We start from the raw sequence: 11,418 nt of genomic DNA, 5'->3' as shown, positions 1-11,418 counted from the left end.
AAAAATTTAATACTTCCAAACTATATAGTATTTGAAAAACTGTTTGCCAGCAGAGTAACAACATGGTAAATGTAGAATGTCCAAATTTTATTCATACTATATAGAACATACTTTTTTAACGGTCACAAAGTAAGTTCAGATTCAAATTTAGTACCTAAAAACTAAAAACAATTTTCTGTGAAGTCTGTCAACACTGACACTGAATATGCAGACTGCCTTTTTCTAGGTTCGACTCTTCCAAACTGCAAATCTGGGCAAAAGTCTAGTGTATTGCAGGGGTAGCATGTTTAACACTTTACAATAAGGCCCTATTAGTTAACGTTAGTAACCTTAACTAATAACAATGAGAAATATGTTAGTTTTTAATAATCTTTGTTAACATTGAAGTTGGCATTAAGTTGGTATAGTCTATTCTTCCCTACTGTGATTTATATCCGAGTTAAACGGCTTCACGAACAGGAAAAAATGTAGGATGGGACTTGATTTTGTCCATTGGTAATTGACTGGATTGTTGTTGCTTGAGGGACATGAAAAAAACTGCACTGATAAATCATAACAAAAATGGCAATATTCCATAAAAAAACAAGAAACAATTGTCTGATTTGATATCATGGTGACTGTAATAAAAATGGCACTGTTCATTGTTTAGTTCAGGTTGGCTCAGGTCCATTAAATATCAAAAGTTGCGACTTTTGATTTTAATAATTTATTAGTAAATGTTTAAATTAACATTAGCCAAGATTAATAAATGTGACCCTGTACCACAAAACCAGTCATAAGGGTCAATTTTTTTTAAATTGAGATTTATACATCATCTGAAAGTTGAATAAATAAGCTTTCAGTTCATGTATGGGATATTTGTTAGGATAGGACAATATTTGGCCAAGACATGACTATTTTAAAATCTAGAATGAGGGTGCAAAAAAAAAAAAAAAAAATCAAAATATTGAGAAAATCGCCTTTAAAGTTGTCCAAATGAAGTAGTTTGCAAAGCATATCCACTCACAAAAATATTGTTTGATATATATTTACGGCAGGAAATTTACAAAATATCTTCATGGAACATGATCTTTATTTAACATTCTAATGATTTTTGGCATAAAAGAAAAATCGATAATTTTGATCCATAGAATGTATTGTTGGCTATTGCTACAAACATTTGTGCAAACACACTTGTTGTGAGTCTGGCAGCAATTTTGCCCAATTTCTGGCTCAATGTATTCCTGCATAAAAATGTCTTTAAACATAGCTAAAAGTTTTAAAATGTAGTGGCCTTGATTAGTTTTACCCTTATAAATGGTGTGTAAAGCTTGATCGGTTATTAACAACTCTTTCAATTTATCACTGACGAAATCCTAGAGGCATTACTGACTTGTTCATCTAAATCTCATTTTTTGTGCAAATGGAGGCAATTTCGCTCTAATGGAGTTCCTAGAATAAACTGAGACATACATCACAGGGCCCAAATGTATTACCATGTTTATTTCTCAAAGGTAGGACATTAAAAAGTAACAGAATCTACAAATGAAACAGGTTAAAACTTGATAAAAATAAAAAAAAAGGGTTACTAGATCACAACTGTGACTGAACTGAACAACCTGAAAAAGCACTTACATAGGTTTGTTTCCTAAACAGATTTTTCCAATTGGCTGTAGCACTATTTACCCCGACACACATGAATGTGAATATTTGCCATCTTATCAGAACAGAATTAATACTGACTGCAGTCATGTGATTGTGAATTTCCTAATAGCCTTTAGTAAGTAACGGCACCCTTTTAAATTGCTTAAAAGAGAGAGAGCTCCTGAGGATTGACTGCAGCTGCTGTTTTATGACATTATAGAAGTGCCTTTCCATTAATCCATTGTTTTTAATCTTTCCATAATGTATCTGCACTGAGAGCCAATCAAGACATGTTGAGCTGAACATTATTGCAAATTCAACCACTATTTGAAATGGTAAAATTACAAGAAAAGAATTACAGCTACATCTTTGGGAACACAGAACCTGTCATACAGCACTATACAAGGTCAAAATCATACAAGCATATGAGGGCCTGAATTTGAACTGCATATTTATTTTATAAAACCAGGAATGGCCTTGGAAAAAGAGTGAAGAAAAAAAACAAAAAAAAAAACATGAATGATTGGATATAGCTGGTATGCTTGAAATGTCAGGGTGAAGGACGGTTTAACTGCAGTAGTATTGGCCTGCGTTGGCTCTTCGTCTCTTGCGGCTTTGCTGCTGTTCAAAAAATTGACGGATATCCTCAGGTGTCACCACCTAAACAAGGAAGAGGAGGAGAGAATTAACACTAGACCGTACAAACTTATCTTCATCTCAACAATCTACATCTCTTCATCTATAGCCTACCTTTCCTTCTGCAGCAAATCGCTGCAGATAGTCCTTCAGTTCTGTCTTCATGTCATTATATTCTGAAAAAAAATTAAATGTGAACGTCACAATTGAATTGATAGTAAAAGGTGAGTAGTTACACTTTAAATCTCACATCATGAATTAGTTTTGCTTTCACACAGATAAGGATGTTAGGTGCCACTAAAACCCTACTAACCATGGATGATCTCCAGCTGCTGAACCCGATTCAGGTTGTTTAAGGCCGACATCAAGGGGTCACGACCCTCGGCTCCACCCGCTTGTTCAGCCTGCTCTGTGGACTTGCCCTTGTTCTCGTACGCCAGGACGGTGTCCGTCTCATCCGTGAGGAAAGACACACCTGTGTCTGCATAGAGGATCTAAGCAAACAAAGCCAATTAACATGAGGAACAAGTAAGATATCCTCCTCATTCTCCAAGTAATAAATATATAGAGTGAAATATGACAGTTGAAAATATATATATATATATATATAAATATATATTATATATATATATACACACACACACACACACACACACACACACACACACAGGTGCTTTTACTAATTCCATTCAAAAAGTGAAACTTGTATATTATATTCATTCATTACACACAGACTGATATATTTCAAATGTTTATTTCTTTTCATTTTGATGATTATAACTGACAACTAAGGAAAATCCCAAATTCAATATCTCAGAAAATTAGAATATTACTTAAGACCAATACAAAGAAAGGATTTTTAGAAATCTTGGCCAACTGAAAAGTATGAACATGAAAAGTATCAGCATGTACAGCACTCAATACTTAGTTGGGGCTCCTTTTGCCTGAATTACTGCAGCAATGCGGCGTGGCATGGAGTGGATCAGTCTGTGGCACTGCTCAGGTGTTATAAGAGCCCAGGTTGCTCTGATAGTGGCCTTCAGCTCTTCTGCATTGTTGGGTCTGGCATATCGCATCTTCCTCTTCACAATACCCCATAGATTTTCTATGGGGTTAAGGTTAGGCGAGTTTGCTGGCCAATTAAGAACAGGGATACCATGGTCCTTAAACCAGGTACTGGTAGCTTTGGAATGAAATCTGCATCTCCATAAAGTATACGGCTGCGTTGACCTTGGACCTCAGAAAACACAGTGGACCAACACCAGCAGATGACATGGCACCCCAAACCATCACTGACTGTGGACACTTTACACTGGACCTCAAGCAACATGGATTATGTGCCTCTCCTCTCTTCCTCCAGACTCTGGGACCCTGATTTCCAAAGGAAATGCAAAATTTACTTTTATCAGAGAACATAACTTTGGACCACTCAGCAGCAGTCCAGTCCTTTTTGTCTTTAGCCCAGGCGAGACACTTCTCACGCTGTCTGTTGTTCAAGAGTGGCTTGACAGAAGGAATGCGACAGCTGAAACCCATGTCTTGCATACGTCTGTGCGTAGTGGTTCTTGAAGCACTGACTCCAGCTGCAGTCCACTCTTTGTGAATCTCCCCCACATTTTTGAATGGATTTTGTTTCACAATCCTCTCCAGGGTGCGGTTATCCCTATTGCTTGTACGCTTTTTTTCTACCACATCTTTTCCTTCCCTTCGCCTCTCTATTAATGTGCTTGGACACAGAGCTCTGTGAACAGCCAGCCTCTTTTGCAATGACCTTTTGTGTCTTGCCCTCCTTGTGCAAGGTGTCAATGGTCGTCTTTTGGACAACTGTCAAGTCAGCAGTCTTCCCCATGATTGTGTAGCCTATAAAACTAGACTGAGAGACCATTTAAAGGCCTTTGCAGGTGTTTTGAGTTAATTAGCTGATTAGAGTGTGGCACCAGGTGTCTTCAATATTGAACCTTTTCATAATCTAATTTTCTGAGATACCGAATTTGGGATTTTTCTTAGTTGTCAGTTATAATCATCAAAATTAAAAGAAATAAACATTTGAAATATATCAGTCTGTGTGTAATGAATGAATATAATATACAAGTTTCACTTTTTGAATGGAATTAGTGAAATAAATCAACTTTTTGATGATATTCTAATTATATGACCAGCAACTGTAATTTAATTTATTAAAAAAAAGATCATGTTCCAAAAATTTAATTTATTCCTGTGATGGAAAAGCTGAATTTTCAGCAGTCATTACTCCAGTCTTCAGTGTCACGTGATCCTTCAGAAATCATTCTAATGTGCTGAGATATTATGAATCGACGAGAATACTTTTTGTGCGCAAAAACAAAACAAAAATACCGACTTTATTCAACAAATTCGTGCTGCCTATTTGTGGATCAGATACCCTTGGATTTTATCAAAAATATCTTAATTTGTGTTCCGAAAACAAACAAAGGTCTTACGGGTTTGGGACGTCATGAAGGTGAGTACTTAATGACAGAAATTTCATTTTTGGGTGAACTAACCCTTTAACTAAGAGTGAAAGCAGTGATAGTAAGTAAATGTCCTCTGTAAATCGGTGTATTTGAGCTGTACCTTGCAGTCGGTGCAGGTGCAGAGTTTGGTGCGCCAGGCAGACGGCCAGAACACGGCACCCTGCAAAGTCCGGCTCATCCCCGAGGCCTTCATCTCTCTCAGCCTGCAACCGGAGCACGAGCCGTCCTCTGAGGAACCTTCAGCTTCTTCCTGGTGTTTCCGCTTACAGGCGGATGTCCCGTTGACCTGCACCTGTCGACAGAAAGAAGGTCATCAAATCTTGATCACTGATTCTCTACTGATTCCTCTCTTTCTGTGTAGATTGTTAAAATCATTTAATATTCCTCAGTCATACAAAGCTGGCATAGTTTCTAACAGCAACAAAACAATGTGGTGCAAATTAAATTTAGCTTGATTCATTCAAATTATGGCTGGAGACAGATGACGCATGAGAAAACACTCTTTCTGATAAGCATCATCTAACTACCGCCATCTTGTGGTGAGACTGGTGAGACAAAGGCAAACCTGTGTCTAAAAAGAAGCTTTAAATCTGTAGTGCATCTAGTGTCTTGAAACACTTGTTCATCATTGCATATCACTTGTTTAAAGCAGATTTAAGTTTGGCTGTCAGCAATAAAACAGACTGAACAGGAATGAAAGGAAAAGCTGCCATTTCATGAATCAGCCTCCTACTCAGAGACAAGACAGAGAGACATACAGCAGACAGTAAGTACCTTCTCATCTACGGGGCTCTTCAGGTTTTCATTTTTTATCTGCTCTTCATCATTTTCTACCTCCACCTTCACGTCCCCTTCTCCTTTGCATGGGCTTACTTTTGTTATGGGTGGAACTGATGCAAACAAGACATAATAAGCCTTTACGAATGTATAAATGTTTAGTAAAAGATGCTAACTGACAAATGATATGTTCATGTACACCACTGTTCTAAAGCTTGGGGTCAATAAGATTTATTTAAGAATTATTATTGTTTTCTATTTTAATACATTTTAAAATGTAATTTATTTTTGTGATGGCAAAGATGAATTTTCAGCAGCCATTACTCCAGTCTTCAGTGTCACATGATCCTTCAGAAATCATTCTAATATGCTGATTATTATTATCCATGTTGAATACAACTGTTTCTGTGGAAACTGCGATACATGTTTTTCAGGATCTTTCGATGAATAGAAAGTTTTTTTTTAAATGAAAATATTTTGTAACATAGTAAATATCTTTACTGTCACTTTTGATCAATTTAATGTGTCCTTGCTGAATAAAAGCGTTAATTAAAAAAAATAAATAAATAAAATAAAAAAAAACATCTTAATCCAAAATGTTGAATGGTAGTGTACATTAAGATTCTCTCCCTTTTTAAAGAAACCTTTGCAGTCATACTAAATATCTGTAAATGCAAAATTAAAGCAAAAAAGGTATAACCTGCAATTTGTGCAGCATAGTTCCAAAGGAAAGGTGTTTTGTTCATGCACGACTCGCAGATCATCTCTTGTAGCTCCACACAGTCTGGCACTACACAGCCTAAATGCTGAGAGAAACAGGCATAGATGATTCAGACATAAGTTATGTTCCTTATCCACACACAAAGAACACTAAACCATGCACAGGTCCTGCCTGACTGCAATCTGATTTGAAACTAACCCGACCATGGAGCCAGTCCTCACACACGATACACTGGATCATCTCATCTGGAACCTGGAGGGAGAAATACACTCTAAAATTGTACGTCATGTATATAATCTGTATAAAATAATAAAAGCACTTCAAACTAGGGAGGAATGTCACAGTGAGGACATTTTCATACTGGTATATAAACTTGCAATAAAGCCGGTATCTTGGATTGTCCAACTGAACTAAATGGTTTTTATTTCTATAAAAAAGCGAAACGACAGTGGTGGCGGTGGCGAAGTAATGTAATTGGGGTATGGCTGAACACAGTGTAACACCGTTAACACTGACAAGCTTACTCCAAATGTACATTATCTTGTTGCAAACACAATTCAAATTGGAATACAGATTAATAATAAAAAAATAAAAAAAATGCAGTACAATATATGATAAGACAACAGAACTATAGGTGATATACTCTAAAATGCACATTACCTCATCTTCTGGGTCTGGGTAGGGTCTGTCACATGTGCAATACAAGCCAAAAAAATTGTGGCTGTATTTGTTCCCTGAATTCACTTTCTCTTTATCCTGCATAACAGAAAACCTTAAATAATCACCATCACTACAATTAAAACTGAAAGACTCGAACTAATGGTAAAACATAACTTACCGCAAATAGCTTGCACTCCATTTCCCCAAACTTGTCATTTCCACAATCACATCGAAAATTCCTGTAAAATCAATAACGTTTAAATAATAAATGCAGTTTCCTCATAACATATAATATATCTGCAAGTTTGATTCAAAATAAGGTCTGTGCACAATTAAATCCAAACTGTCTACTAAGAAAGGTTTTTTTTCCCTCCAGATCTCCATGTAGAATTTTCCTTTCTTTAAAGTCAGCATGAAACGGAAGTTGTGATAGTCTTTTCATCCTTATTGTGATGTATATCTGAGTGAAAAAGATTCTCAAACAAGAAAAAAAAAATGTAGGGAAGGACTTGATTTTGTCCACCGGGAATTGATTTAATGTTGCTGTGAGCTCACGTGAGTGACAGGTTGTCCTGCCCTCACGCCAGTAACACATCGACAGAAAAGAGATGCCATTGCAAGGGGGAGGGGAAGTTAATTTGATTAAAGATTACGAGGGCACATGAATTTAAAAAAAAATAATGATGTGCATGGATAAATCATTTATAATAAATACTGCAATCAGGGCCATCGCAAGTATGGCACAAGGCCCAGCGTGAGTTAGTGGATGCGAGGCCCCACCCCGATTTAAGGGTTTGCGGAGTATGGCAGGCATATGCCAGGACGCTTTTTTATATGATCATATATACACAAACACATTTTAACCACTAATAGCGTGTTAAAATAAAATTAATGTGTAATTATATAGAAAGTAATAAGTAAAAGTGGATTCGTTCTCCCGTTTTTTCAAAGATACAGCGCACAAGACGTTAACAGAAAAGAAGAATGGAAAGAGGCTTGGTGAGAGCGAAAATGTAAGTAAAGTAGTAATGCAGAGATGAAAAAATTATGTTACAAATTGAATTAATAAAATATTGGTTATTATTCCTGTAACAGACAGGGAAAGAGTAGGCCAGTGATGGAGACGGCATCAGTACGGATGCTACCCTTTTTTTTTTTTGCCCTCCCAGCCATAAAAAGAATGAGGTTTGTCTAAAGAGTGTCTATAAGGCTGGTTAAAATTGCAGCTCTACAATGATAAAGTTATTCCGTTATAGGCTTGTTGGTGCTTTAATATGATTGCTGTTTCTTTATTTTTACTGCCTTCTGGAATGTAATGTATTCTTTAAAATAGGAAGGATAATTGTTTTTAAGTATAAAATTGTAGTAATGGATTGAGATTTTACTCTTGGATAAAAAGTTTTTGAATGATATCGTTGTGTGACGCTATGCTGTTAGCAATTGACAGTGAGGGGGGCACACGTCACCGATATTTGATATTCTTGATGCTGTGCCGCTCTGCATGTTGCTAGGATGACAAAAAAATTTTTTTTAAATGTTACATTTTTAGGCTGGTCCACTTCAGGGGTCCAACTTCCAGCGTGATGCTTCAGTTTTAACGGTGCAGGAGTTTAAGGTAAGATATAGGCTAGCTAAACATGATTAAAAAATGTAAAAAATTAAACGACCATCAGCAATTCAGTGATTTACCCAACTTTTTTTGTCAAATGTTGCCATTTTGATTTTGAAATGAATATAATTTTCATGATTCTGATTCATGTAATTTGTTTGAATGTGACAAGACAAGAAACATTAACGGAGCTGTTTTCGGCATATTAGGCGTATGATTAAGAGTGAATGTGTGCATATTTTAAAATAAAAAGCATTATTTGCAAATAGTTCAAATGCATTACAATAAATTCTAGTTCTTTTACTATTTTATTCTCTGAAACCCCTTTCTGAAATCCTGGGCCATGACCAATTCGTAATACCTTCATCAAATTTCGAGAGGCCCTGTGTAAGCGCACATTTCGCACAGCCCTTGCAATGGCTCTGACTGCAGTATTACATAAAAAATAGGAACTATCAATTTTGTTTTTATGCTGACTTTAAACCACCAAAACAATAAAAAAAAAAAAAGTTTTCTTGTGAACACAGTTTCACTGGCTATGATGCTGCCAGTGACAAATATGTGAAGGAAAAACTGCTAAATAATCTCACTGCCATAATGACAAAAATATATTAATAAAAATCAGGCAAACTAAGCTTTTCAGCTTTGCATAAGTGGGCTACCAGCAAAACACAGCTGGTTATTTTAAAGAGATTGTGGCAATATTCACCTCTTGGTATACAGCTCAAAAAGGTCATGGCCTTCATGGCACTTGTAGGAACATGCCAGACAGATGCCAGCTGGCTCTCCTCCCTTTGGTGTACAGGTGTTGCAGGCATACAGAGCCTGACGCTTCACATATCCCTGTTAGGACAAAAAGAAAATTACCTTGTTTTTAGGACATATAGCTTATTTTCATCCTTAGAATATGAATGTAAATGCACAGCATCTGCTGACAACTACTGTTTGATGTTTAACTGTAAGTTACTAAAAAGGATCACTGTTCCTGCAATAAGGCTTATTTCCAAACAAATAGACGCTGCATCGAAGCATAATGTATTATGCTAATCCAAAACAATCCAACAAGCACTTAATAAGAATAACGTTGAACGGAATAAGCTGTCAAGTTATAATCAGCATGCTAAAAAAAAATATATTATACGACGAGGCTGTTTGTATAAACACGTCAAACCTCTGGATACGAGCATTTCTCTGAATCACTCCCTCCAAGCACAGCGGAGGCTTCGTTCTCCAGTTCTTCATCCTCCTCTAAGACGTCCACAAGAGATACAGTAGCCTCCTCCTCTCCATCATTTGCCGCCATCCTTGAAGAGACGAGCGCAAAAAAAAACTGTTTCCAGTTCCTGTTCCAGGGCACGAAACGACACACGAACCGACCTGTCAACAAGATCACGTTTTACTGGGGACAGAGAGTCCGCTGTAATATAACAAAAGTAAAGATGTGTGAATGTGTCATGCAGTTTGACACTACCCGAAGAATTTCTCGGGATTAACTGTGACAATAACAAAACCAATGCTGCTTCCGGTTTATGCAAATACAGAGTTGGCGGGAGAGTTGCAGGGGTTATAAACAGAATTTATTATGACAGAGGGTTTTTTTCTCACTAACGTGTATTAAAACATCATACTCACATAATCTCATTGTTTATGTACAAACAAAAAAAAATTGGGAATTTTTGCAAAGCCAATTCGATGGGTCAGGGTTCAAAGGGTAGATCAGTGTTGCCATGTCCACTTATTATACTAATTATTAATAGTAAGTATTTTATACATAGGCGTAACCGGTGGTAAATACCCTTATAAAGACATGAAAAAAAAAAAAAAAAAAAAAACCTCTCGCAAGGAGAGAAACAAACTTTAAGGGTATTTATCACCCGGTTACATATGGGTATGTGATTTTTGGAGGCTTGCTTATGTCTAAAATACAGTTACGTTTAGGGTTTACTTGTGCTTCAGTCTAGTCTTAAAACTCGGACGAGCATTTCTGAGCCATCTCTGAAATTTCCTATGAATTTTAAAAATGGTTTCCTTGAATGTGAAGAGATATTTTTTCCTTTATTTAGATGACCAAGTGTATATGTGAAATATTTTAGTTAGTTTTGTAAAAGGGTGTAATTGCTGATAATATTATTATTTTGCAGAAAGTTGTAATTTAGCTTAGCTTCTGTTTTATATCATCTATTCTATTTTAGATTCTATTCCATTCCATTCCATTTTTATGTTGATAAATGAAATTAAGCATATATTTTCTCCATAATTCAGAAATAATCCCTCCCCCAAACAAGTTTTTTATAGTCTAGGTTACGTGTAGTTTTTGTGAGATCTGGCAACCGAGTTACAGTGTGCATCTTCAATATGGCAGCGTGCGGGCTGAAAGGAGAGCTGAAGTACAGAAATGGACAGACAAACCAGTTCTCTGTACCAGTAGATGGCGATTTGAAATCAATGATTACTGGTGTCAAGAAATTAAGTGCCGATATATCAGTAGTCTTGACGGCTCTTGTTGAACAAGAAAAGGGCTCAACGGGAGACAGCAGAAGTGTTCTGGATGGTAAGATGCTAAAATGAAGTCGTTTATGGGAAACCAACAAACATAAACTGAAAATCAATCAACCAGCCCTAATAAAGTAGCCTACCTTATAAGTGTAATGATTGCTCTATAGGTGACAGCGAGCTCTTTAAAGGGTTTGTTCACCCAAATATGAAGTTTCTGTCATTAATTAACTTGCTCCATCATGTTCCAAACCCGTAACACCTTCGTTCATCCTCGGAACACAAATTAAGATGTTTTTGATTAAATCCGAGAGGTTTTCTTTTTTATCCCTCATGGAAAGCAACGCAAGTACATTTAAGGTTCAGAAAGGTAGTAAAAACATCGCTAAAATAGTCAACGTGACTAC

General features: G+C 36.5%; 1 protein-coding gene across 2 annotated transcripts; it reads right to left on the bottom strand.

Annotated features, from left to right (window-relative positions):
• Window positions 1-1,462: 1,462 nt before the first annotated feature.
• ubr7 (ubiquitin protein ligase E3 component n-recognin 7) lies at window positions 1,463-10,097 on the bottom strand. Of its 2 annotated transcripts, XM_051873905.1 has the most exons (12): window positions 9,990-10,097; window positions 9,690-9,895; window positions 9,228-9,361; window positions 7,088-7,148; window positions 6,910-7,005; window positions 6,448-6,501; window positions 6,229-6,334; window positions 5,526-5,641; window positions 4,852-5,043; window positions 2,573-2,753; window positions 2,374-2,435; window positions 1,463-2,283 (listed from the first exon to the last, which is right to left on the bottom strand). In XM_051873905.1, the coding sequence occupies exons 2-12, from the start codon at window positions 9,819-9,821 to the stop codon at window positions 2,191-2,193; spliced, it is 1,227 nt and encodes a 408-aa protein (XP_051729865.1). In that variant the 5' UTR covers window positions 9,822-9,895; window positions 9,990-10,097; the 3' UTR covers window positions 1,463-2,190. The 2 variants fall into 2 exon arrangements, with proteins under 2 accessions (XP_051729865.1, XP_051729864.1); XM_051873904.1 differs by having other exon boundaries at window positions 9,690-10,052.
• Window positions 10,098-11,418: the final 1,321 nt, after the last annotated feature.

The sequence above is a fragment of the Ctenopharyngodon idella genome, chromosome 20 (genome assembly GCF_019924925.1).
Source record: "Ctenopharyngodon idella isolate HZGC_01 chromosome 20, HZGC01, whole genome shotgun sequence".
NCBI classification, from domain to species: Eukaryota; Metazoa; Chordata; class Actinopteri; order Cypriniformes; family Xenocyprididae; genus Ctenopharyngodon; species Ctenopharyngodon idella.
This window is presented reverse-complemented; position numbering and strand designations above follow the sequence as displayed.